Source organism: Rhinatrema bivittatum, unplaced genomic scaffold (assembly GCF_901001135.1).
Source record: "Rhinatrema bivittatum unplaced genomic scaffold, aRhiBiv1.1, whole genome shotgun sequence".
Taxonomy (NCBI): Eukaryota; Metazoa; Chordata; class Amphibia; order Gymnophiona; family Rhinatrematidae; genus Rhinatrema; species Rhinatrema bivittatum.
In genome coordinates, this window is record NW_021821333.1 from 16,308 (window position 1) to 42,591 (window position 26,284).

General features: G+C 48.4%; 1 protein-coding gene across 1 annotated transcript; it reads left to right on the top strand.

The window, feature by feature from the left end:
* LOC115082601 (reelin domain-containing protein 1-like) lies at positions 1-26,284 on the top strand (the record flags this gene model as incomplete). The annotated part of the gene is made up of 7 exons (XM_029586815.1): positions 1-220; positions 7,231-7,453; positions 8,486-8,655; positions 10,213-10,254; positions 22,372-22,498; positions 23,284-23,347; positions 25,694-26,284. Coding segments are annotated over 7 exons (1,437 nt in total), but the record flags the coding sequence as incomplete, so codon positions are not given.

Here is a 26,284-nt window from a genome sequence, read left to right on the forward strand (position 1 = left end):
GTAGAGGATGGAATGAAGATCCAGCTGGTCCTCATTGGATGGGCCTGTATGACCCTGTGCTTGGTCTCGTACACTGCTGCTTTCTCCCATGGTGCAAGCCTCAGTGCCTGTTCTGACATGAGGCCGAAGCACATCCGAGCTCAGCCTCAGAACCTCAAGAAGAACTATATCACCATCTTCACCAACAGGTCCTTCTATTTGCCCGGCGATAATGTGCCTGGTAAGTAACAGCTGCAAAGGCCCCCACGTGTAGTGCTATTGAAACAGAATTTCAGCTTGTCGTAGGTTAGATGTGTTTTCAGCTATGAGTCTATGTACCCCCCGTCCTCCATTGCCTATTATTCAATCAACTTCTAACACAATTTACCCCCTTTGAAAGGCCCGACCTTAAATTGCTTGGCTGATTGCTAATGAACAACAAAACAAATCACCAAATAAGCTCCATGAGACTAACCAGTTAAGAAAACAATGTTCACTTATACTGTGCTGGAAATAGTGAAAAGAAAAATACCCAGGAACAAGAAAATCATTGATTAAAGGATTCAACATATTCATTTTTCCAACCCATGGATAAAAGCTTGAGTACTGAGGACAGAGCATTTGCTGAAGGTATCCACTCTCAGTGATTCTCAACCCATTCCTTGAAACACATCCAGCCAGTCTGGTTTTCAGGATATCCATGGTGAATATGCAGGAGATAGATGTGCGTGCACTGCCTCCATGGGATGCAAATCTATCTCATGTATATTTATTGTAGTCCTTCTAAAAAAACAGATTAACTAGGTGTGTGTCCTGAGGACTGGGTTGAGAATATGTCATATTCCTACCTTTGTCCTTCTGCAGGGCCTTCCCAGATCTGTTGTGGTGATCCCACAAGCAGGTTTTCAGGATACTTGCAAAGAATTTGCATGAGATAAAGCTGTGTACATGGGAGACCCTGTGTATGCAAATTTCTCATGCATATGCAGCCAGGTGTGTTCTAATCACTCTGTACCCAGTTTTTATTGGCAGGGTTTGGGTGATCAGAGCATGCTTCTGAGGTGAGTCACTAGGTGGTGGTGTGATTGCTGCTGGCAGAGGCTGTAAAAGCAGCTAAACAGAGATTGGAGCCTAGCTGCATAAGGTTTTGTCAAAATTCAACGGCTATTGAAGGACATTCTTTTGTCCAATGTCATCAAAATGTTGCCGGTCTGTGTCACCTGCACTGGTTCCTCAGGTGAACGCTGCAAAACTGCTGAGCAGGATGATGAAGTCCCCAGGATGATGAAGTCCCCAGTCACTGTTCTTGGAGGACTTCACTATAGTTGTTGCTGTGTGAGCACTGTGGTTAACTCTGATGTGCACTGGATAGGAAAGAAAAAAATCACCGTTCTTGTGAGTATTAAGTGAATAATGAAGAGAGATGTTTAAATGCTCAGAAGAATTAAGTAAAGATTTATTCATCCTCTAGCTGGCTGTAAAATTCTATGTGTTCTGTTAAAACAGTAAGGAAAATAATTTTGGAGCACATTCCAGAGCAGCAATGTACAGTGTAAGGAGACATTAGATCTTATCCTTGTAGTGAAAGGTTCTAAAAAAATTTGCAAAAGGCAGTGGAGACAAGGGACAGCCCTGTCTCGTGCCTCTGGCCACCGTCAAATGAATCCGAGTAACCGCCATTTATTTTTAACGCAAGCTTTGGGGGTGATCATAATGTTTAGTTATCCATTGCAGGAAAAAGGGTCCAAACTTCATTTTCTCTAATGTACTAAATAGGAAACGCCAATGAACTAGATCAAATGCTTTATCGGCATCTACGGTTAATAAAAGAAAAGGATCTTTCTGCTTACACTCCCGCCAAATAATGACCATTACTTTTCAGACACTATCAGATGCCGTACAACCCAGAACAAATCCTGATTGGTCATAGTGGACAATGGAAGGCAAGATAGTGTTAAGTCTATTAGCAAGGTTCTTGGCAAGTATTTTCAGGGCCAGATTTAATAAAGAAATCAGTCTATAAGACCCACAGAGTACTGTATCTCTACCTGGCTTGGCGAGAACCATAATACCCACTATGTTTGAGAAACAAGTAAGAGCTTGGTCCACTCTAAGGGCATCAAACATTTTCGTTAACGGCAAGGCCAACTGATCAACAAATACATAGTAAAATCATGCTGAATACCCATCGAGGCCTGGAGTTTTACCAGGCTTAGGTTTCTTGATTACCTGGGAGACCTCTAGCTGGGAGATCTCACGGTCCAGCCATTCTCACTATTGTTCAGTCAAACCGGGCAGAGAGAACTCTGACAAATAAGTATGAGTGTCCTCCAGTTTTATAGAACGATTGGCACTGTAAAGATCAGAATAAAATCACAGGAATCGTGTCTAATGTCTTAGGTTAGTGATCAAAATATTCCCATTTTCATCTTTGATTTTCACCACATTATTCTGACTACATTGCCCCTTCAGCTTGTTAGCCAAAATTTTGCCCACTTTATTGTTACCCCAAAATGTTTCTGATTTACTAATTCTAACTTATGGGCTATCGACGCAGCGTCTAGTTCTGCCAACTTTGCCTTACAATTTAGTAACTCTTGATATACCTGGAATAAGAGTGAACTCTTATGACAATGGTCATAAATCCACCCGCCTAACCTCCACGAAAGAACGAGCATTCTCCACAGTTGGCCCCATCATCTGGAACAACCTGCCGACTGATCTAAGACTGGAACCCTGCCTGGCTACCTTCCGAAAAAAACTCAAGACTTGGCTTTTCGTCCAAGCCTTCCCTTAAGCCTAACATGGCAACAGTTCTTTCATATAGCCCAATAGACTAAATGTCCGACCCAGCCATTGTATGTTCATTCGTGTTCATTCTCCAGTTTTTTCTGTCCTTTATTTCCTGGCTACTCTAGCCCCCAAGTTTATTCTCCATGTTATTTGTACCTGCGCCTCGGCCTTCTTGTTATATGGTTTTGTTAAGTTAACCCCTAAGTTTGATGTAAACCGGCCTGATATGAAGCTTGTCATGAAGTTCGGTATAGAAAAATGTTAAATAAATAAATAAAATAAATAAAATGGTCTGGACTTGAAATCTTATGGATCAACTCTAGCTAAGCCTTTTCTTTGCATTTTTGCTATAAAGTGACCAATTCACACTGCTTTTAGACATGCCCATACAGTGACTGGAGAGACATCCGGAGTGTCACTGATAGCAAGGTAGGATTGAATATTGTTCTGAATTTGCCCTCAAAAATCCTCATCTGCAAAAATAACTATCATTTAATTTCCAATATAATTGCCCTTTATCATAATTATGAAATTGGATTATAAACCAAACTGGGGCATGATCAGACCACATGATGAGTTCGATATCTGTGGAAGTGATTCTGTTAACTATACCCTTATCTGCTAAAATGAGATCTATCCTTGAATATGATTTATGTACACAGGAGTAAATTTAATTGCGGAATCTAGGGTAATGAGAGCGCCAAACATCCACCAGATTAGCCTGACAGAGAAGGCTTTTCAAACCACCCCCTCCACCCTGAGATACAGAAGAAAATCCAAGAGAATTATCTAAATTAGGATTCAGAGTGACATTAAAATCTCACCAACTATTAAAGATCCAACAGAATTTTCCCAAAGTGTATCGCTTAGAGACTGAAAGAAAGAACTTTGTTGTGTATTGAAAGCATATACAGAGACTAAAGTATAAAGCTCTCGTTCTATTTTGATACACAAAATTGAAAAACGACCTCCTGGATCTTTATGATTTTCTTTAAACTCATAAATAAGATCCTTATGAATAAGAATACCTTCACCTGTATATTTAGCAGACTTTGAGCAAGCTGTCCAATACTAGGAAGGAAACTCACCTGAACGCATTAAGTAATAATAGCGGGCTTTCAAATGAGTTTCCTGCACCAAGACAACCGCAACTTGGGGGCGGCACATGTTGTTAAAAATGAGATGCCGCCTCCGCCCAGAATTAAGGCCTTTACATTTAGGGGTAGATTTTCAAAGGGTTACGCGCGTAACCCCCAAAAACCTACCCCAACCACCCCTTGCACGCGCCGAGCCTATCTTGCATAGGCTGCCGGCGTGCGCTAAGTCCCGGGGCTTTCCTTCGGGGGCGTGTCGGGGCTGGCGCATCATCGGGGGCATTCCGGGAGCATGGCCACGGCCTCCGGACCAGCCCCCGGACCGGACCATGACCCGCCAGCGGCCAGCCCAGCACGCACAAGTTACGCCTGCCCGAGGCAGGCGTAACTTGTGCGACAAAGGTAGGGGGGGGGTTTAGATAGGGCTGGGGGGGTGGGTTAGGTAGGGGAAGGGAGGGGAAGGTGCGGGGGGGGGTGGAGGGAACGGAGGCAGGCTGCTCGGCATACGCAGGCTGCCGATTTTGGGCAGCCTTGCACGCGCTGACCCCGGATTTTTATGGATACGCGCGGCTACGCACGTATCTATTAAAATCCCGCGTACTCTTGTTTGTGCCTGGTGCGCGAACAAAAGTACGCGCGGGCGCAGATTTATAAAATCTATCCCTTAATATGCAAATGTTAAAAGATGTCATGCTAAATTGTAATAGTATTCTCTAAGGGGCGGATTTTCAGAGCCCTGCTCGCCTAAATCCGCCCAAAACCGGGTGGATTTAGGCGAGCAGGGCCCTGTGCGCTGGTGAGCCTATTTTACATAGGCCTACCGGCGCGCGCAGAGCCCCGGGACTCGCGTAAGTCCCGGGGTTCTCCGAGGGGGGCGTGTCGGGGGCGGGCCCGGTCGTTGCGGCGTTTCGGGGGCGTGTCGACAGCGTTTTGGGGGCGGGTACGGGGGCGTGGCTACGGCCCGGGGCGGTCCGGGGGCGTGGCTGCGCCCTCCGTACCCGCCCCCAGGTCGCAGCCCGGCGCACAGGAGGCCCGCTCGCGCGCGGGGATTTACTTCTCCCTCCGGGAGGCGTAAATCCCCGGAGAAAGGTAAGGGGGAGGTGTAGACAGGGCCGGGCGGGTGGGTTAGGTAGAGGAAGGAAGGGGAAGGTGAGGGGAGGGCGTTAGAGGATTCCCTCCAAGGCCGCTCCGATTTCGGAGCGGCCTTGGAGGGAACGGGGGTAGGCTGCGCGGCTCGGCGCACGCCGGCTATACAAAATCAATAGCCTTGCGCACGCCGATCCAGGTTTTTAGCAGATACGCGCGGCTCCGCGCGTATCTGCTAAAATCCAGCGTACTTTTGCTTGAGTCTGATGCGCAAGCAAAAGTAGGCCAAATCGCGCTGTTTAAAAATCTACCCCTAAGTGCCTGTGAATAAATCTCCAATAATTAGCGTCAGCAATTCTAAATAGGTATGTAAAGATCAGTAAGGCAAACATCATTGGAGAATACCATATCATCCACCCCCTTATAAAGTTTACTGGCAAAACGTTTGGTGATATTGTGAATATTTTTAACCCCCCATCCCTTTGTCCCTCCCCCCATCCCATCCCCAGATTGGTCTGCCTATTTAAGACTCGCAGACGTACATTGTATGTAGGAGGAAACATCACCTAGAGACTATCAGTTCCCCTCCCTGTGGGTGACCAATGTTAAAAACACCAAACTGCAACATTTAGAGCTGAAAACTGTAAGTTATGCACATAGGGGTACATTTTTCAAAAAAAGCGCGAGCGCATACTTTTGTTCGCGCACCAGGTGCAAACAAAAGTACGCCGGATTTCAATAGATACGCGCGTATCCACGCGTATCTTTTAAAATCCGGGGTCGGCGCGCGCAATGGGGTGCACATTTGTGCACCTTGCGCGGCCGAGCCCTGCGCGCGCTGCCTGTTCCCTCCGAGGCCGCTCCGAAATCGGAGCGGCCTCGGAGGGAACTTTCCTTCCGCCTTCCCCTATCTAACCCCCACCCCAGCCCTACCTAAATCCCCCTCATAACCTTTATCCAGGAAGTTACGCCTGCCTCCGGGCAGACGTAACTTACGCGCACCGGCTGTCTGCTGGCGCGGCAGGCCCTGACACAGGCCGCTGTGTCAGGGCACCCGGCCACGCTCCAGGACCGCCCCGGACCACTGCCACGCCCCTGAACATGCCCCCAAGCCGACACCACGCCTCCTGGCCACGCCCCTGAACCGCCCCTTTTTGCAAGCCCCGGGACACACACGCATCCCGGGGCTTGCGCGCGCTGCCAAGTCTATGCAAAAGGCTCAGCACGCGCAGGGGCAGATTTCCTCAGGTTACGCGCATATGTTACGCTTGTAACCTGAGAAAATCTGCCCCATAACCTTCTCAGGATAACAGCAACCTAAATAAAACCTTATTCCAACTTTTACCAATAATAAACTGGCTTTCATTACTATTGGAACTCTTAAGTTCACTTAATGTCTTCAAATTGCATCTTTTGGTGCCGGCGCCCTCTCAGAATTGCATCGAAGTCTTCTCCTGCCCTTGCCTAGGCGCTGCCATCTTCGAAGATCTTCTTTGTTAGAGACCATTGGGTGAGACCTGGTTGGCGCTTGCACAGCTTTTCAAAAAGGATTCTTGTTTCTACAGAGGGAAAAAATGCAGAACCAAAACGGAAGGAACAAAATCCTTCCAAAACTTGACATCTAACCCGAAGTCAAAAAAGAAAAGTCCTTAGTAAGTTATGTTTAAATGCACCAGCAATGTGTCGGCAATCGGAAGCCATTTGAGTTTATCGCTAGTGGGGACTTCCAGTCATCAAGAACATTAAGCTAAGTCTTTTAAGCTTTTGACTCTTTTGTAATATTGGCTGTGACTTTTACTTTTTGGCATGAGATTATTTAACATTTGGAACAAAGAAAATTATAAAAAAAGAAGAAGAAGAAAAATTCCAAAAAGCAATTCTATTTCACCACACGATAAATAATTGGAGGTTTCACATGTTTTCAAAGTTTTAGAGACAAATAAAAACCACAATTATATAAAAAATCACAAAGAAGAAACAGAATAAAGGTTTCCTTTTTGGAGGTTGTTTTAACTAATGATGGTGCCTCAATTCACTTGATCGCAGGCAGTTATTGCTGAGATCAGGCATCTGAAGTTTTTCCTCCAGTTAAGCCGTCGCCGGTGTGTTTAAACATAACTTACTGAGGGCTTTTCTTTTTTGACTTACTGTATCCTTTTTTCTTCCCTTTTTTTTTTTTTTTTTTTTAAATATCCAACATGAAGTTGTAAACCATGTAATGCTCAGAACATTTAAGGGATGAGTAGAATAAAGTGTGCAAGTTGGGTTCTTTTTGCAGTGATGGTGAGGAGCACGCGGGATTTCATGGGATTTCTGCTCCAAGCTCGTCGGGTATCCAGCGATGAAATCGCAGGCACGTTCATTTTCATCCCTCCGAGCTCCAAGCTGCTCACCTGCTTCGAAGATGGAGACGCCGTCACCCATTCGGATAAGTCACTGAAGAGGAACCTGTCCTTCGTTTGGAAGGCACCGGATCAGCCCGTTGGAGACATCAAGTTCTTGTAAGGATGAGGCCATTGACCACATTATTCACTTCTCTTCCCCAAGAATGGCAATTATACACTCTGTGATGGTGCCCATGGGGGTTCAACTTTCTAGGCCTATCAAATAAACACCTATAGTTTCCAAATATCTGTTTACTAGGGTTGGCAACCTTACACCAATAACATAAGCTGCAGCTGAAATGTTCCACCTTTTTCTGGGCACTCGTAAAAATCCTTGAAATTGTCATCTTGGAAGGGGTCATTTCAACAGCAATCAGAGGTTGGGAATGCGCCTTTCAAAATGACGTTTCCCTGTACTTTCTACAGCACTGCCTCTTGTTCTAAGCTTTTCATTTTCACCGTGCTCAGGTGCATCTCATAAAGCGTTAAAGGGCCTGTTGATTTTGCTTGGTTTTCTCTCTGTACACCATCAGCTTTCTGCTGTGCTTCAACAAATCTGCACCGCTTGTTATAAGAAAAACAAGTAAGAAAGTGGGGAAAAACAAACTGAGAGCATTCACGTTCACAAAAGGTAGATAACATGGTGATTTACCTGTTTAGATTTTGCACGCACTGGGCCTTGTAACTCTTGCCGCTCCTCAGGGTTGTTTACCCTGTGCTAGTACCTTCCAGGCAGAGGTGACAGGTTCTAGCTGCTCTGGGCCAGGAGCCATCTCACCGCCACCGACGGGGTAGCACTCTGCTGTGAGCCGTGGTTTGCTTAGCTCTGGTTTCTGCTTTGCAGATGTCACAATGCTAGCTCTTTCCACTCAGCAAGGGACTGTACTGGTTGAGCTTTCTGGAGAAGACTAAGCAATGTTCTTGCTTTGTGTTATGCTAGAAGTGTACACTTTTATAGTATTTATTAATTATTTGGATTGATTGTCCATCTTTTTGAATAAGTAACTTGCTTATTTTGAATAAGTAATTCTCCAGCTTGTTAACTTGGAATTGTACCAGCCTAATGCCCAGAGGCCGCGCAGTCTGTGGCAACAGTGCCTAGCCTGGCCGCTTTTTGACATAGCTGTGCATTTTTTTCCCCCCTCACAGTTTATCAGTAGTCCAGTCGTATTTCGTTTACTGGGCACGGATTGAATCTGCCGTCATATCTGACCAGACAGAAAACAGAACGTATCCTGCTCACAGCAACGACAACCACTCCAGCACAATAGCCCCATCGCCTCTGCAGAGACCCGATGTGAATGTCTCGGCCGATGAAGGTATATATATATATATATACCCATGTATAGGGTGGAGCTTCTTCAGTGCCAGCAGTTTGCAGCAGACATTTTTCACCCAACTTCACCCAAAAGAAGTTGCTTAAGATTAGGATTTGACTATGGATGGCCCTGTATATTTATAACACATCAAAGTCAACAGGACCAAGTGTCCTAAACAAGCATCTATTTTTACTCAAAAGAACTTTCCTTAATCATCATCACTGAAACATACAAGACTTTAAACAATAAATATCACAAGCTTATAATGCAATATGCTTTACAAATATTAGTACAAACAGGGTTTTAAGTCATCCATGTATAAAGACATAAATTAACATATATCAGCAAATATAGCATGCCACAACACAATCACCTGTATATTTAAAGTTTAGATGAAACCTACACATTCAAATAACTCATACGCAAGCACAAACTACCCAAACATCCAACCTGCATGCACACAAACAATCCCAATATACATACAACAGTGCCATCTAATCCTAATCACAGTAATAAATTTAATAACATCTCTTATATTTCCTCCACCTTCAGGACAAAAACTCAACCCTGCAGTTCAAGAAGATGGTTTTCTTTATCAAGACGGTATTTGTTAAGCATATCCTGAAGGCCTGCTTGTTTTGCAGCCCTCGAGGATTGGAGCTGCCCACCCCTGTTGTAGACCCCAGCTGATCTCTATCCTTCTCCCTTACTGAGTATCCTCTGTGCTTATCAGAGGTGTAAAAGCCGCCTGATGGCAGCCGATATAATCATTCCCCTCAGGACAGGTGCAGTGTGGGCAATCCACGATCACATCCACTGAATTCGATGGAGCCCCAGTGGCTCTCCTTGGGAACCCGTGCAGTGCTGCCGCGTGACCCGGTCTCTGGAGGGAAGTATTGAGTCAGTCCCCCTCTTTTTTTTTGTTTTTTTTGTTTTGATACTCCTCTCCTGATGCATTCTGGTTCCTGTAGTGCTGATTTCCAGAAGCAATAGGAAGACTATTTATAATGTTGTGATACAGGTTGGAAAACCAGGAGTGGCTAAAGATCTCTTTTGAAATAACCGGGTTTCGTGGCAACTCTGCTTGTGGGGACTCTAGGGGACATTTTTTCCCCCTTTTTTTTTTTCCCCCTGCTCATCTCTGAACACCCTCATTCTCTTTCTCCCTGACTGGGAAAGACTGCTGTATCCCAGGCTGCAGGGAAATTGGAGGGAGGAGCTCCACCCCCTACCCCAAAACACCAATAGCATAACAGAAACCGGAGGGAGGACACACGGCTTATTCCCATGTGGCCTTAGTTCTGAAGCACTAATGCACCCCTGCCGGGGGGTTAGGCACAGGATCCTATCACACTGGCTTATGCTCTCCAAACTGCGCAGCTGCTTTTTCTGGGCGAAGAATAATAATAGTGACATCCGTGTTCTCAGATCCTACTTCCATCCAAAGTGAATTGCACACACACACTGAACAGTTCTATTTGCCCAGTTTGGGTGCTTCCCCATGGAGGGATGAAAGGCAGAGTGTGCATCTCATGGTTTTTTCTTTCATTATAACAGGTTTCCTTGGCACACCTCGAAATACACAAGCAAGTACAGAAGGTATGGACACGGATTTTACTGGAGTGGTGTCGTGTAGAACCAGCAGATTTGTGTTTTGTTTGCTGAGATGAAACCTATGGTAATAAGATCCCTGAATCCACATGTACTTGCCTTTCCTTTTATCTACCTCCATTTCTTATTAGAGGTTTTCATAGTTTTTTTGTTTTTATTTGTGCCCATTTTAAGAACATAAGAAATTGCCATGCTGGGTCAGACCAAGGGTCCATCAAGCCCAGCATCCTGTTTCCAACAGTAGCCAATCCAGGCCACAAGAACCTGGCAATTACCCAAACACCAAGAAGATCCCATGCTACTGATGCAGTTAATAGCAGTGGATATTCCCTAAGTAAAATTGATTAATAGCCATTAATGGACTTCTCCTCCAAGAACTTATCCAAACCTTTTTTGAACCCAGCTACACTAACTGCACTAACCACATCCTCTGGCAACAAATTCCAGAGCTTTATTGTGCGTTGAGTGAAAAATAATTTTCTCCAATTAGTCTTAAATGTGCTACTTGCTAACTGTTGCAGTCTGGGAAGCTGCGGTTCGAGAGTGGACCCTTGAGCCGAACCACCCTGGGTAGAGTAGCTCGGGAGGCGGAGCCACAGGCACAGATCAGGCACTGTATATTGCGAGAGCCCGTTAAAAGTCAAGTAATGAGAAATGTGATACTCTTCGAAGAATTGTGTTTTAAGGGAAAAAAAGATGAAGGGGATATTATTCAAAATGTATACGTTATTATTCCCGGATCAAGAAAATAAACATATAAGCAAGTGGGAACCTATGTCTAGTAAAATATGGGAAGAGCATTATGGGCCGGATTTTAAAAGCTCTACACGTGTAAATCGCCTTACGCGCGCCGGGCCTATTGCCCCGGGACGCATGTAAGCCCCAGGGCTTGCAAAAAGGGGCGTGGAGGGGGTAGGGGGGCGGGAGGGTCAGAGGCTCCCGGCACAGCGGCTATTTGCTGCCGTGCGGGGATCGCGCACCGGCAGTCGGGGCCGAAGTAAGTTTTAAAACAAAAAAAAGAAGAAGAAAAAGGTAGGGGGGGGGGGGGAAAGGAGTAGTGGAAGGGAAGGTGTGGGGGGGGGGGGGGTTGGAAGTTCCCTCCGAAGCCTGGGAGGGAACGGGGGAAGGCAGCGTGGCTCAGCACGTGCAAGGTGCACAATTGTGCACCCCCATGTGCGCGCCGACCCCCGATTTTATAACATGCGCGCCCGCGCGTGCCTCTGAAAATCTACCCCTATATGACTATTGCCAAAAGCTTGCTGGCGGGCTGGGATGGTAGAAACTATACAATTTTGTATATAGCAGTTGTACCTCGCACCAGATAAGCTTCATAAGATCTACCCAGATGCTGATGAATTGTGCTGGAGGAAATGTGGAGAGGTGGGGGACACACTGTCGCATTTGGTGGTCCTGCCAAAAAGGTCCCGACTTTTGGACGCCAGTATCACACCCAGTTAAGGACATAAGCTCTGTGCAACTACCTTGGGACCCCAGAATGTTCCTCCCTTTCTGTATATCGGAGTAGCTGGCCAGCCAAAAAGAGGAGAATGATGAGGCATCTACTGAATGCAGCAAGGTGTGAAATAGCTGAAAACTGGAGGGTGTCAAAGGTCCTGCTCAAGGAGCGCTGCTTATACCCAGATGTTGCGGTCTCCACCGCTTCCCCCTTACTAGCCATAATCAGGGCTCACCTCCGAGGGCCGCGGCTCTGCTGAGGATTCAGGACGTCCGCCATTGCTGGGCTGTCTCGCTGCCGCCCCCGCGCACGCGGGGACGCGCGTTATGGACGTACGCTCACCGGAAGCCTGACCCCGCCTGAGCTGACCACGCCACGCCCCGAGCCCGATATAACCGGCGTCTCTCAGTCCTCTCATTGCCTTGCAACGAGGGTCGCTACAGTGTGTAGTTCTTAGTTGCACTTCCGTTGTTCTGCTTCAGCCACCGACCTCTGCTCGTTCCTGACTCTGCTTCTGCCTGCCGCCAGCCACCGACCTCTGCTCGTTCCTGACTCTGCTTCTGCCTGCCGCCAGCCACCGACCTCTGCTCGTTCCTGACTCTGCTTCTGCCTGCCGCCAGCCACCGACCTCTGCTCGTTCCTGACTCTGCCGCTGCCTGCCGTCTGCCTCAGTCCACGGCTCTTCAGCCGCAGCTGCTGCGCCCCTGTCCTACGGACAGCGCTCTACGCGGGCCTGGGCTGGAACCACTGCCAGGCTGTCTTGGGTCCTGATACCTCTACTTCCTGCCAGGCTCTGGCCCTACTCGCTGCTGGCTCTCCTAGTGCACCCTGCAAGTTCCATTCAGGACATACTGACTCTGACACTGCTACCGCTGCTCTGTGCTCCCTGGCCTATTGGCTCTTGCTGCTGGACTCTGTGCTACTCCTTGCCCGGGCCCTTTCCTAGAGAGACTGACACTGTGCATAAGTCCCCAAGGACTGGGCCCTACGGGCTCCTCCTGGGGGGTTCCCAGTTCCCGGGTGAAGACCTGCTGTGGCTCCGCCTCCCGAGCTACTCTACCCAGGGTGGTTCGGCTCAAGGGTCCACTCTCGAACCGCAGCTTCCCAGACTGCAACACCAGAATCAGGACCAGCACATTACCTAAGTATCTTACAGCAATTGGAAGAGAACAGAGGCTCTCATCATGTGCTGATATGGGAAACCTTTTTTTGCTGTGGTACTGGAGCTCTGATCGAACCTTGACACCTGACTGAAAGGGATTAGGTGGGAAGGGGGAACGTGGGGGGGGAAGAGGAGCATCAAAATTATCAAATGTTACTGGGAAATCCGTATTGTTGGAAAGTACAGCAGTTGTGTCACAGAATGGAAATTTGAAACTGTTATTGATGATGGAGGCATAAGTCAGAAGTAAATGTAAAAAAAATAAATAAATAAAATAAATCGGGATGTGGCCATAAAAAAAAAGACGTTCTTGTTCCCCCAGCCCTTCATGTTTCCAGTTCGTCCGGAAGTAGCGTGTGCGCAGCTGAGGAAGACATACAGTTTTCCAGTAAACAGTAAGAGGCAGATTTTAAAATGTACACGCGTGGCCTACATTTTGTACGCGCTACCCAGCGTGCACAAATGTACGTCTGATTTTATAACATGCGCGTGCAGCCGCGCATGTTATAAAAATCAGGGGTTGGCGAGCGCAAGGGGGTGCACAATAGTGCACTTTGCACGCGCCGAGCCCTCGGAGAGATCAGTTGGCTTTCCCCGTTCCCTCCGAGGCCGCTCCAAAATCGGAGTGGCCTCGGAGGGAACTTTCCTTCCCCCCCCCCCCCTTCCCCTCCCTTCCCCTACCGTCCCGCCCGTACCTTTATTTCACAAGGTTCGCCTGCCGGCCAACTGCCAGCAAGCATCCCCCCGGCCCAGTGGCCTTGCAGAGGCCTCTGGCCACGCCCCCTCCCTGCCCCGGACCGCCCCGCCCCCACCCTGCCCATTTTTTCTGAAGCCCCAGGACCTTACACGGCGCCCGCCGGACCTTTTAAAATCCGCCCTTTAGCTGTTTTTACCGACTTCAAACATGTACACACAGAAAGCAGCGGGGGCTTCTCGGGGGAGTAACGATTGCGCGCCATTTCAGTGGCCGCTGGTACGGAGGCACCATCATAGCGCTGAGAGCTGGGTTTAAGAAGGTCAGCGTTGCGCCAGTTGAAGAGTTTCACTAATCGACTTTGTTGATCCCCTGTGTCTCTCCGGCTGATCTGGCGGAGGAAACCCAACAAACCTCTCATCTGTGCTGCAGTGAATGCACAACCGCTTGAAGAATTGCTTTCTCTTAATCGCATCTTTGTTTAGCTCACAATTAACCCCCAGGCCTTTACTTTCCGTGCTTCGTCTGTCCTCTGATCGGGCTTGCAGGGAACGTACAATACCTGATCTTGTATTAGAGGGACTTGTCCACGTTGCCCTTTTAGAGGACGAGGGAGTAGCCAAGATCTGACCCAGTTCATCCAAGCAGTTAAACATTTCCTGAAAGATCCCAGCCTTCGGGCCACCTTCACTTTCTTCCTGCCCCCCCGCTGAGCGAGGTTTTCGCGGGCTGTTACGCTTAATGCTTTTGCGATAGATTTGTTACAATGTTTGCCTTCCTGCATTTGTTTTCTTCTGTGCAGAGGACACAGCCTGATCAATACTTTTACTCAGAGGAACATGCTTTTCTGAAATCATGCCAGCTTATAAGAGCTGGGTTGTGAAAATCACTTTGTCTCTCTTTTAAGAAGCCTCTTTCCTTACAAGTTGGTTCTTTTCCAATACCAGAATCTTTTTTTTCTAGTGTGAAAGCCTTCCAGTGGCGTACCGAGGGGGGGGGGGGGGGGGAGCAGCAGCTCCCAGTTTTCTCCACTCCCCATTTATAATTGTAAGCCAGAAGCTTAAGATATTGTTCTTGCTCTGACTAAACAAAGGTGAATTAAATTGCAAACGAAAAAAACTGTAAAGGCAATACCTGTGTTGGTTCAGAGAGGGGTCAATGCAAATTCTTTCCTTTGAAGCCTACAGAAGTCCTTCTCACCTATGCAATGTTAAATTACCCTCTGGCTCCTCTACAAGAGGGTGGGGGGGGGGGGGGGTGCCATGGCTGGAAGCCAGTGGTATTATCTCCTGAAATGCAGTGACGCCAATTGGACTTGGCTACCATTGCTAGGATTAAATGGATATTTCCGCAGAAGGAAACCTTTGAGTTGAATGGACCTATGGCAGTTCTTGGAATCACAACTTGGGGGTATGATCCCGGACCAGAGCAGTGAGGAGCAGGGGATCGATTGCTAATGAACTTTTGTAATTAGGATGAAAAGAAAGGTTGTCTTTTGTTCGGTCAGACAGGCAGAACGGGGAAAGGACAGGACATAGCAATGAGGTTAGGTTCCTACCCCAGCTACATGGCTGCTACCACAAAGGAAAGAGCAGTTGCAGTTAGATGGCAGGGTTCCTCATAGCCATAGTCTGTAGAATAGTAATTATATAGCAGTGCCGAGGAAGCAGTGGTTTGTTATTTTGTAGTGAGGGAAAAGAGTGTGAGGTTCAAATATTTCCTGACCTTTTATTTCATTTATAGCTAGGAGGACAGTATTTAGAGTAGTATCTGCATACATTCAGTATCAGGCTGATTTAGTGCAGGGAAATTCAGAAGATTTGTCATGATTTATATAGAGTAGACAGGGAAGTTATGGTTTTTTGTGAGAACTGGTATTTCAAATCTCCTGTGAGTATGTATGAGAGAGAGAGGATAACTCTGTATGTCCCCCCCCTAATCCTCGACAATCTCTGGGTGACTGGAAATCGAGATTTCCCAAGTATAGACAAGCAGGGGCTTTCTTTTTTTTATCCTTTTTAGTTTTAATTATTGGGTGTTATTTGTTATATGTGCTGTTTTGAAATATTTTATGGTGCTTGGGAAATGTTTAAAAAATTTATATGATTTTAATTAATAGAAGTTATTCTATTTGTCAGTAGTTTTAAACTATTCATTTATTAGTATGGTTTTACTATTTTAATTGCTGCTTTATGGTTCATAATTGTATTTATTTTATAAGGAATGGTGGTTCTGTTTTTCCATTGTTACACACAGAGTCCGGCTTCTTGGGGTTTCCATTTCAGTTTTTGTCTGCATATTGCTGGTTCTAATTTGCGATCCTTTATTCTGTATTTGGTGAGGGTGTGCCTGCTCTGTGCATGTGACCAAGGGGAGAGATTCTTCTAGTGACTAGTGTTTGTGTAGGGATCATTAGCAATCGGGTTTGTTTTGTTTCCTCAGTAGGTGGTGTGTATTGGTATTCTAGGACCCAGTGTAATATTTACCCTTGCTTTTTCACAGGTAGGGTTATTGTTGTTTGAGTCCTGGTGTTATTACTTTTATGTTACGATGGGATTGCAGTATAGATTTGAGTGTCTTTTTTGCAAGGTTTTGTGTTAGTTCACAATGTGCCTGGCAGTGGAAGCTGTTTGTGCTGCTGTTACTGTGAGGTGACACCAGAATTTGAAAATATCTTTTAGTATGATGAACTGTAAGGGAAACATCCAAGCTCCATTGTTTGGGGAATTTCAGTGGATGCACAGTGTTACAGAACTGGAGGTGCAGGATTTATATTGACATTCTGTCCCTTCCTATACATTCCAGGCTTCACTCTCATAGCCATATAGAATTAGTTGACTGAGGCTATCAAATAATTTTATAGTGTGAAACTGGCCAGCTTTTTAAAATAATACACAGAAGATCCTTTGGACTTTCTTATTAAGACTTTTTTTTAAATAGCCAGCTTTAAAACAGGGGGCCATGCTATGGAGAGGTGGGTGTGATATGAGGAAATGTCATGTGGCTTCCCCCCCCTCCCCCAAATTCTTCTGTCTAGAGACGCCACTGATTTTCTGTGACCTTAAGCATTAGGGGCGCTGGAGAGGCTCACAAATGCATTGGGCCCCCAGGCGCTGGAGACCCTCGGTAATGCTACTGAAGCCTTCTCTACACTTCTGCCTGCGCGGAGGAAATCCCAGTAAGAAAAGCAGTCTGTCGCTTCTTCAGTGACGGGAATATTCATACTTAGGCTTTTCCAATCCAGGCTGAGGCCAAAGGTCGTCACGTTGCGTCGGATGTGGCTCTGGGCGCGTTTGCTCGGGGCCCTCCCCAGTCCTGCTTAGATTCCCTAGGGTCAGCTCGTAGGGAGGTTTTTAGGAGTCCTACTGAGCTCTATTCTGAGCTATCATTTACCGTGTGAAGTCACCGTCGCTGCGGCCTCCGTCACTGTCCCGTACATCGCCGGTCATCTCCATCCAGTATAGAGGACAACTTTCAAGGCGATCGGCGCGGGTAGATATCGGCCGTCGGAAAAAGGGGCAGCCCCTTGATGCGGCTGAAGTCCACGGGTGGCGGAAGGAGCAACACACGGATTTTTAGCTGTGCCGAGAAGGAAAGGGAGAGGCGGGTTTAGGCACGTAGACGGCGTTTTGAAATTTGTGTCTGTGCTTTTCCAGCAAAAATCTTCCTGCAGAAGGAAAGCAGCTGCACGTGACCGCGTGCACCTCGTCTTCCCCCACAGCACATTACAGAGCGGACGTGCGCGTGTACTTCCTCGTCAGACAATCGGTGCCAAGCCTGTGGGTAAATATACGCCTGCCTTTATCCCAGTGCAGCTTGAAGATTGACCCCCATGGATGTCAATTCTTCCATTCTGTTGAATTCAAAAGAATTTTCTAATTTCAAAGGAGGCTCCAAAAATGCTTAAATTGTTCTCCCATTAAATAAAAATCTATGATAAGTAGAATACATATTTATTTGTTTATTTGTTGAGTTTTATATACCATCATTCGGTAAAGCCATCATAACGGTTTACAAAGTTCAAATTGCAAGACTTTTAACAAATTGAGCAAAAGGCATAACAGGAAGCATATTAAACAAAAAGAGAGACATCCAATTACAAAGAAATTAACTGGAACTTGCACTACGGATTGCACTAAGGGGTTTATATCTTTCACTCTAATTTATATTTTCAGTTTTACCCCACCCTAACCTACCAACACTGTCAGAATACAAAAAAAAAAAAAGCAAACTGAACCTAATTGCAGGAAGAAGCCACCCCACCCATGTCACAAGCCACAATGACCCTTGTAACACGCAGGCTTCCCTTGAAGATGCCATTTGTCCTCAGCCAGCAAGGTTACAACATGGAGACAGTGAAGGTCCCTCCCTTTCAGTACAAATCAGTGGGGACGTGGACTCCTGCTGCGTGTGCTAAGTGAGAGAGGGAAGGGGTAGGGGTGGTATGCCCCAGGCCAGTTAAAAGGGCTCTTTCTACGCATCGTGGGCAAGGCTGAAGTTTTCCCTCCCAAAACGAGCATAGTGGGACAGTACCTGCCTAGTGTAATTACCACAGGGCAGTTTGCTCTGCTGCTGCTGCTGGGCCCACCCAGCCCACAGGCTGAGGCTCTTCTCTGGGCCTGCAGCCCGAGACCACGCTGCATTGCAGCATCTGCCGAGGCTGAGCAAGAATATGAAGTGCGTTCCTTAATACTCCACGAGGAAATGAATGCGTCGGCACTCACAACTGCCCCTTGGTCGCACTCCTGCTTGTGAGCCTCCCTCTTCGCTGTACATCACTGGATATAACGCCCTTAGACCAGAAGGTATCCGTTTGTCTGTCTGTATGCCTGTCGGGGGTGGGTAAGGTGTGCACGCGTACCCACCAGGCGACTCAGCCATTCCACAGATGGCACCGATCCCATCCATATTAGAGATGTGAATCGTGTCCTCGATCGTTTTAACGATCGATTTCGGCTGGGAGGGGGAGGGAATCGTATTGTTGCCGTTTGTGTGTGTAAAGTATCGTCATAATCGTTAAAATCGTGAGCCGGCACACTAAAACCCCCTAAAACCCACCCTCGACCCTTTAAATTAAATCCCCCCCCTCCCGAACCCCCCCCAAATGCCTTAAATTACCTGGTGGTCCAGCGGCACACTAAAACCCCCTAAAACCCACCCCCGACCCTTTAAATTAAATCCCCCACCCTCCCGAACCCCCCCCCAAATGCATTAAATTACCTGGGAGTCCTCCGTAGCGGCGGTCCGTGGCTAAATCGGGGGAAGGGGGAGAGCACGAAAACCGGCACACTAGATCGTGAGGTCTTCAGCCGGCGCCACTTTTCAAAATGGCCGCCGCAAAATGGCGGCGGCCATAGACGAAACAATTCGACGCAAGTGGTCATTCCGGACCCCCGCTGGACTTTTGGCAAGTCTTGTGGGGTCAGGAGGCCCCCCCAAGCTGGCCAAAAGTTCCTGGGGGTCCAGCGAGGGTCAAGGAGCGATTTCCTGCCGCGAATCGTTTTCCGTACGGAAAATGGCGCCGGCAGGAGATCGACTGCAGGAGGTCGTTCAGCAAGGTCCGGAAATCTCGCGAGGGTTCCGGACCTCGCTGAACGACCTCCTGCAGTCGATCTCCTGCCGGCGCCATTTTCCGTACGGAAAACGATTCGCGGCAGGAAATCGCTCCTTGACCCCCGCTGGACCCCCAGGAACTTTTGGCCAGCTTGGGGGGGGCCTCCTGACCCCCACAAGACTTGCCAAAAGTCCAGCGGGGGTCCGGAACGACCTCTTGCGTCGAATCGTTTTCGTCTATGGCCGCCGCCATTTTGCGGCGGCCATTTTGAAAAATGGCGCCGGCTGAAGACCTCACGATCTAGTGTGCCGGTTTTCGTGCTCTCCCCCTTCCCCCGATTTAGCCACGGACCGCCGCTACGGAGGACTCCCAGGTAATTTAATGCATTTGGGGGGGGGTTCGGGAGGGTGGGGGATTTAATTTAAAGGGTCGGGGGTGGGTTTTAGGGGGTTTTAGTGTGCCGGTTTTCCTGCCCTCCCCCTTCCCCCGATTTACGATTTTTTGACGATAAATCGGGGGAATTGGTATTGTATCGTGGCCCTAACGATTTTTGACGATTTAAAATATATCGGACGATATTTTAAATCGTCAAAAAACGATTCACATCCCTAATCCATATACCACAAGAGGCTGGCTGGGGAGTCAGCGGAGTGGGCTTAAAGGTGGATCAGGCATCGGCATCCTGCCCGCATGCCTGGAAGATCATTTGTCATTTATTTATATATTTATTTAAATAATTTATAGCTCGCACCATCAACAGATATATCTGAGCGGGTTACAAGTGAACGTTCATAATCTTTAAACTCAAAATACATACAATCTATTAAATGTACAAAAGAAAAAAACAACTTAAAGCAAAGAATGAAATGACAACATGGCAACAGCTCAAAAACATCGCACAGCTCTGAAACAGAAATACTTAGGCTGAGTCATATCGAGTCTGAGAAACATTCCAGCCACTAGACCAAGATAGCAAATTAAAACGGTAAAAGCTTGTTAAAAGCTAAAGTTAACCATCGAGTCTTAAATGTTTCAAGAACATAGGGAGAGAAGATTCGTCCCTCAAACCAGCAGGAAGCAAATTCCGTAATTCAGGACCTGCTGCATAAAAGATTCTTTCTCTCGATTCATCCAATTTTATAAGTTTAAAAGGGGGAATAGGAGACATGAGCAATGCAGGTCAACACGATAGCAGCCTATGTGGCTCAGAGCACTGATAATGAGGAGGATAGGCTGGGGAGGGGGGAGAGACAAGGAAAGAAAGCTCAGGTTGTACTGTGGAGGAAAGATGATTAGGGTTGGGCTGGGGAGGGGGAAGAGAGTGCTTGGGTTGGAGAGAGTGTTGGGGTTGGATTAGGAGTGGGGGAGGAGAGAGGACTGTGGTTGGGCTGGGGAGTCAGGATTGGGGGAGACAAGAGAGTAATGGGGTTGGAATGGGGAGGAGAAAGAGTTGTATTTGGGCTGAGGAGACAGAAGAGGGGGAGAGAATATTGGGGTTCAGACTAGGGAAGGAGGAGGACACAGTGTTGGGATTGGACTAGGAAGAAGATAAGGAGAGATGGCTGGGAATAGGGATGAAGTCTGGGAAAGGAGAGAGGGCTGCAGTTGAGCTGGAAAAGGGAAGTGCAAAGTTCTGGAGTTGGGGTCAGATGAAGGGAGGAGAGATCTGGATTTGGACTGGGGAAGGATGAGGAGAGGGCTGGGATTGCCCTGGAGAGGGGGAGGAGAGAGGGCTGTGGTTGGGCTGACTAGTAATGAGGAGAGGATAGAGTGTTTGGGGTCGAACTTGGTGAAGTTGAAGAGAGACTGTTGGGGTCAGGCTGGAGAGGAGAGAGGGCTTAGAATAAGGCTGTGGGGTGTGGTGAGAGTACTTGAGTCCAGCTGTGGAGAACTGAGGAGGATGGAGTGCTCGGGTTGGACATGTGGGAGGGGAGGAGAGGGTCTTGGGAAGGGGGAGAGGAGAAGAGCGTGCTCAGGTAGGGTGGATAGTTGGGCGAGAGTATTGAGATTGTGGGAGTGTGTTAGGGTCAGGTTGGGGAGGGGCAGAAGAGAGTTCTGGGAAAGGGGGGTCTGAATGTCTTGGGTTCAGACTGGGGAGGAGGGGTTGGGAACAGCTCATGTTTCATTTTATTTTATTTAACCATTTAGGATAATTTTAAAATGAATGCGCGTGCGCCCATAAACACGCGGCGCGTGAGCGAAGATACGCTGGAATTTTAAATCCTGCACACATATGTTTTAAAATACACCAACCACGCATAAAAATATGCTTCTAATTTTAAGAGGTTACTTGAGCACAGCTAGCGCGCGCGTTTTCCGTAGGACTTTGTCGACTTTTACACACGTATGTAGGCGGATTTTAAATCATGCTCGCGTGAGGGACAACCCAGTTTTTCCCAATTAGTCTACCAGTTTGCCCAGTTAATATTGATGTCGTCCAGACTCCTCTGGTTCTTCATCCTGCACACTCCCCCCCAGTTGACCTACATCCCTCATCTTGTCCTGTAAGCCCTAAAACTCGAGATCCACAGTCTTGCTTCTCATCTGGAGCAGCAGTAAAGTAAGGGGGATAACAGCTGACGGGCGCCACAGTCTCCGGTTTTAAAAATACGGAGTTTCGTGCGTAACTGTTGGCCCCCGCCCGGAATGCTCATGCTCCGCCCATGCACCGCCTCTTATTTATGAACACGTGCACCGGCTTTTTAAAATCCGCGTTGCTTGCGTGCGGCCTACCTTGGGCCTCTTTGTGCAGGCAACGCTTTTAAAATCTACCTCGGTACGTGTAGAACTTTCCGCATGCGCTTTATAAACAACAACGAGGGCTAGGACTGCTGCTACAGCCAAGAATAATATAAATAAGTATTACTTGTGCCCTCAAGTAGGAGTCCAAGGGCACAGTTCAGATTCCAGGGCTTGAGATGTCCAAATTTCCTGTAGGTTTTATAAGCCCACTACTGACCAGGCCTCCCCGTCGGGAGGGGGGAGGGACTTCTCCCCAAGGCCCTGCCTGTTGCTTTAACAATCCTTAAGATATAGAGGAATAATGGCCTTGCACGATGAATGCGCCTCCAACAGAACCTTTCAGAAAGGTTTACCGCATTCGCCGCTCTCATTTCTATGTCTCACAGTTTAAAGACTCCAAGAGCACCGGCGATCCCCATCTCACAGGGAAACCTCAGTGGGAGTCGTATCCGAATGACTCGTTGTCTTGCCCTGTTTTCTTTTATTTCTCCCCTCAGCTCTTAGCCCTCACAGCAGCGCTTCGGATCAGCGCGCAGACGCTGCACCCGCCAGCCTGACGCGGACTAGGGCCACGGAGGGCCACGGCGCCCTGCGCCGCCTGCGGAAGACGAGTGGGGCGCAGAGGTCACGGAGGATGGAACTCGCTCGCCCCCGTTGCCCCCAGCTTCCGCGGCAGCATCGGGCGAGGGAGGAGAAGGGCCCCGTGGAAGCGGCGCTCGCACCGACCGGGGACTGGAACCCTCTCTGCGGTCCGAAGGGCCGGGAACGCTGCTTGCCCTCCTCGGTGTCCTGCCGCAAGACGAGGCCTCCGGCCACAGCACGCGAGATGACAGGTAGTGGCGCTGGGAGTCCCTCTGGTGTGTCAAATTACTGGGTGGGCTTGGGGGGACTTTTTAATCGGGTAGGAATGCCATTCCACGTGTAGACGAAAGGACTGTTCGAGCAGACGGCCCCCGGGGGGTTTTCTTTGCCCTACATGTCCGGTTCTTTTGATAGAATCCCATTAAGGGACGGAACAGGAAGTTGGGTATGAGTTGGTGAAAGAGGGAATGCTTGTTTAACAGAGTGATAAAGAAGTGGACGCCTCGGCTTCTGGCGATTATTGAGTTGTCCCAGTTGTGCCACCCACCCCCACCGGCAAGCGCACTACATTATTGAGAGAGAGCACGCTGCCCAGAGAAATCTAGCAATATATGCAGCTGCTCGCCAAAGATGGAAGACAAACTGCAAGCTTAAGCCCTGGGATGGATGTGGTGCGTCCCTGCCTCCTTCCGGCAGCCAGTCTTAAGTTCCTCTTGTCAGCCAAGGCAGTGTTTGTTGTGGCCAGCGCTGGCTGGTTTTAAATTCTGTGAACCCTGCCGAGAGCATCAGAGGAGTAAATGGTAAATATCGTTCTTCCACCACTGCAGGTCAGAGGGCATCGCCAGCTTCACCGCGTTACAGCCGTGCTCTGCTTGCGGTAGCAGCATGTCGGTAAGAAGAGCGACTTTTTCACAATGACCGATTCTACTGTTTTAGGCTGGGGAGCGAGTACTAAACCAGAGCAAAGTTTAAAGGGTAGAAGATCCTGCCTGAAAAAATATATATATACACGACCTCCTGAGTCGATCATTGAGAATCAAATGTTTACCTGATGGCGGCCACAGTGTAATACACAGAGATAGATACAGGGCCTTATTTTTGATAAAAATCTTGTCCCATTCTGTGTCTATGTAAAACATCTCTATTGAATAAGGCCCATAGATGTATAGCTACATATGTGCACGTACAGGACACCCGTAGACAGGCACAATCAGAAGCTCAAACAGGGATTGCTTTAGGATGATTCTCTTATGTAGCTTTCCCTCCAGTGCCTTTCAAACCAGTCAGAATAGTTACAGATCTCGGAGCAGCATTGATCCTCGAGAAAAGTGGACTCTTCGCAGGTTTTGGCTCAGCATTAGACTGATCCACAACACAATGCAGGAGCAGAAGCCTGCACTTCAAATATTCAGCACCAAACAGAGGGAAGTGCAGGTAATTCAATAAGTCCCCTCAACTTCAGATTCTTTTCATCAAAGGTTTCTTTTTATTTTTACATCGGCAGCTCCATTGCTTAGACAAGCACAGAATTTAAGAAGGGTTCCCCCGACACGGACGCATGTTTCGCCAAACCCGGCTTCGCAGAGCAAATATCCTTGCAAAGCAAACATCAGCACAGCGATTAAAAGTTGAAGAATCCCTGTCTCTAAACGCTTGTCCGGGTTTGGCGAAACATGCGTCCGAGTCGGGGGAACCCTTCTTAAATTCTGTGCTTGCCTAAGCAGTGAAGCTGCCGATGTAAAAATAAAAGAAACCTTTGATGAAAAGAATCTGAAGTTGAGGGGACTTATTGAATTACCTGCACTTCCCTCTGTTTGGTGTCAGCATTAGAGTGAGCCAGAGAGGATGTCAAGCAGGAGCTTCTGAGATCGCACAGGCCTCTTCGTCCGATGACCTCGGCACCCTTGCAGAACTCAGGGCTTCCCAAGCCTCTCTCTGATTTTCGGCAGGTCCACAATGAATGTGCATGAATACCTTTGCATGCACTGGGGCCAATATCCGCAAATGTATCTCATGCATGTTTCGCAGCAAGAGATCCTAAAAACCCGACTGGCTGTGGGATCACCGGGAGGGGTTTGGAACGCCCTGACATAACTGATCCCACTGGCCTAGTCAGAGGCATCACAAGCTGCAAGGAAACCAGCTTACAGGTGCTGCCCCAGCTGGCTGAAGACGGTTCACGGATTCCTATAAAAGAACTGCTGAGGCCCATCGCAAATGCTGCTGTCCGCTCAGTCCTAGGCCCTTCGGTCAAATACACATCTGCACTCAGTGCTGGCATTCCTGCACCTTCCATCAGCCCTAAAACCCTCAAACCAAATAAGAACGGTGCAAGATATTTGCTTGGTTTTAGTGCAAGCTACTCCACAAAATTTATTGCAGTATTCGATTTAATCCACGAAGCTATTTGTGTCTTTTTTTATGAGAGGGACAGTGGCAGCAGCTCTTTCTGCTCCCTTGGGTTTCTGCTCGCTCAGTCAGCTCTTGCTAGGGTTAGGGCACCAGGGGTTTTCATTGGCAGCTGGCCAGGCTTATCTGTCATATTTTTAACCCTTTCTGGCCGAGAGGTATGAGCTGGGGTTCCCTCTGGAGTCTGGCACAAGGGCTCCTTTGAATCAGCCAGGGTGTGTGTCACCATTGCACGACGGCTGGGACCCGTCCTGCCTGCAGAGAGTGTAAGCACTGTCGCCTCGCCAGCCCGAGGGGGCGGATGCCAGAGGGGTCCCTCCGCATCTCGGTGCCGAGCGCCGCCGCCGGCCGATCCCGGACTTTTGGGGATTTTATCGCAAGCTTCTTTCTGAGGTACAGCACAAGCAGATCAGACAACTGCAGTTATCCAGTAACAACTGAACTCGCTTTATCCACCTTGCGAGGATATAAGGCTGAGGGGGATCACGCTGGGATTTAAGGCTGGGAGCCGCGTAGTTACTCAGATGTGACAGGAAAGTGCCTTAGACAGTACAACTGTGAATGCTGATGAACTGACGTTTGCTACATGTTGTTTTTTTTGGTTTTTTTTTAAACAGTGATCAAGGCAGAAGGGGTATCACTCCTTTGGCCAGCATTTTTAAGATAAAACATGCTGACAGCTCCTCGTGTGCCTGTCTATCCCTCTTTGCCAGAATCGCCTTTTCTATCACGATCGCATTTGAAAGCTGCCAAGAGTATATACAGCTGTGTAGCACAGACCTGTTGAGGCGTAGGACTAACCTGTTTAATGCTTTTGTCATTTTTAAGGAGGCTTCCGTGAGTTCTAGCCCAGCCGTCCCGAGCCCTGCGGCAGACGCCCCCCAGCTTTGGAAGACGCAGTCATACCCGTCTCCGGGAGAAACGTGGCGGCGGGTGAGCGAGGAAGAAGAGACGAACGCATCCAGCAGATCCCTGCCGCCTTCCAGCCAGGGAGCCGGGAGGCGGTCGGTGACCGAGAAGGCGTCGGCCGACTTCCTGCAGCAGTCGGAGAATGCGGATTCAGGGCAGGCCGGGGGCACCCCTCCAGGGATGACCGGGCCAGCCCGGGAGGCCGTGGCGCCCGGGAAGGGAGGAGAGAAGTCCGGCGGCAGGAACATGCAGCTGGCCGCGGCTCAGCTGGGCATCCTTCTGGGCTGCTCGGCAGCAGCGTGGGGATGGCCCTGGCAGCCGGCCTGCGGTGCATCCACGCCCAGTACTGCCACAAGGACGAGGTCCTTCAGCGAACCGGACAGCAACGTCATCACGGTGAGGGAGAACGGGGAGATGATGCACTTCCGGAAGATCCGGGAGAACAGCTTCGTCTTGGTCCAGGCCGAGTACAACTGGATCACGCCGGCCGCCAGTGGGAAAAAACAGTGA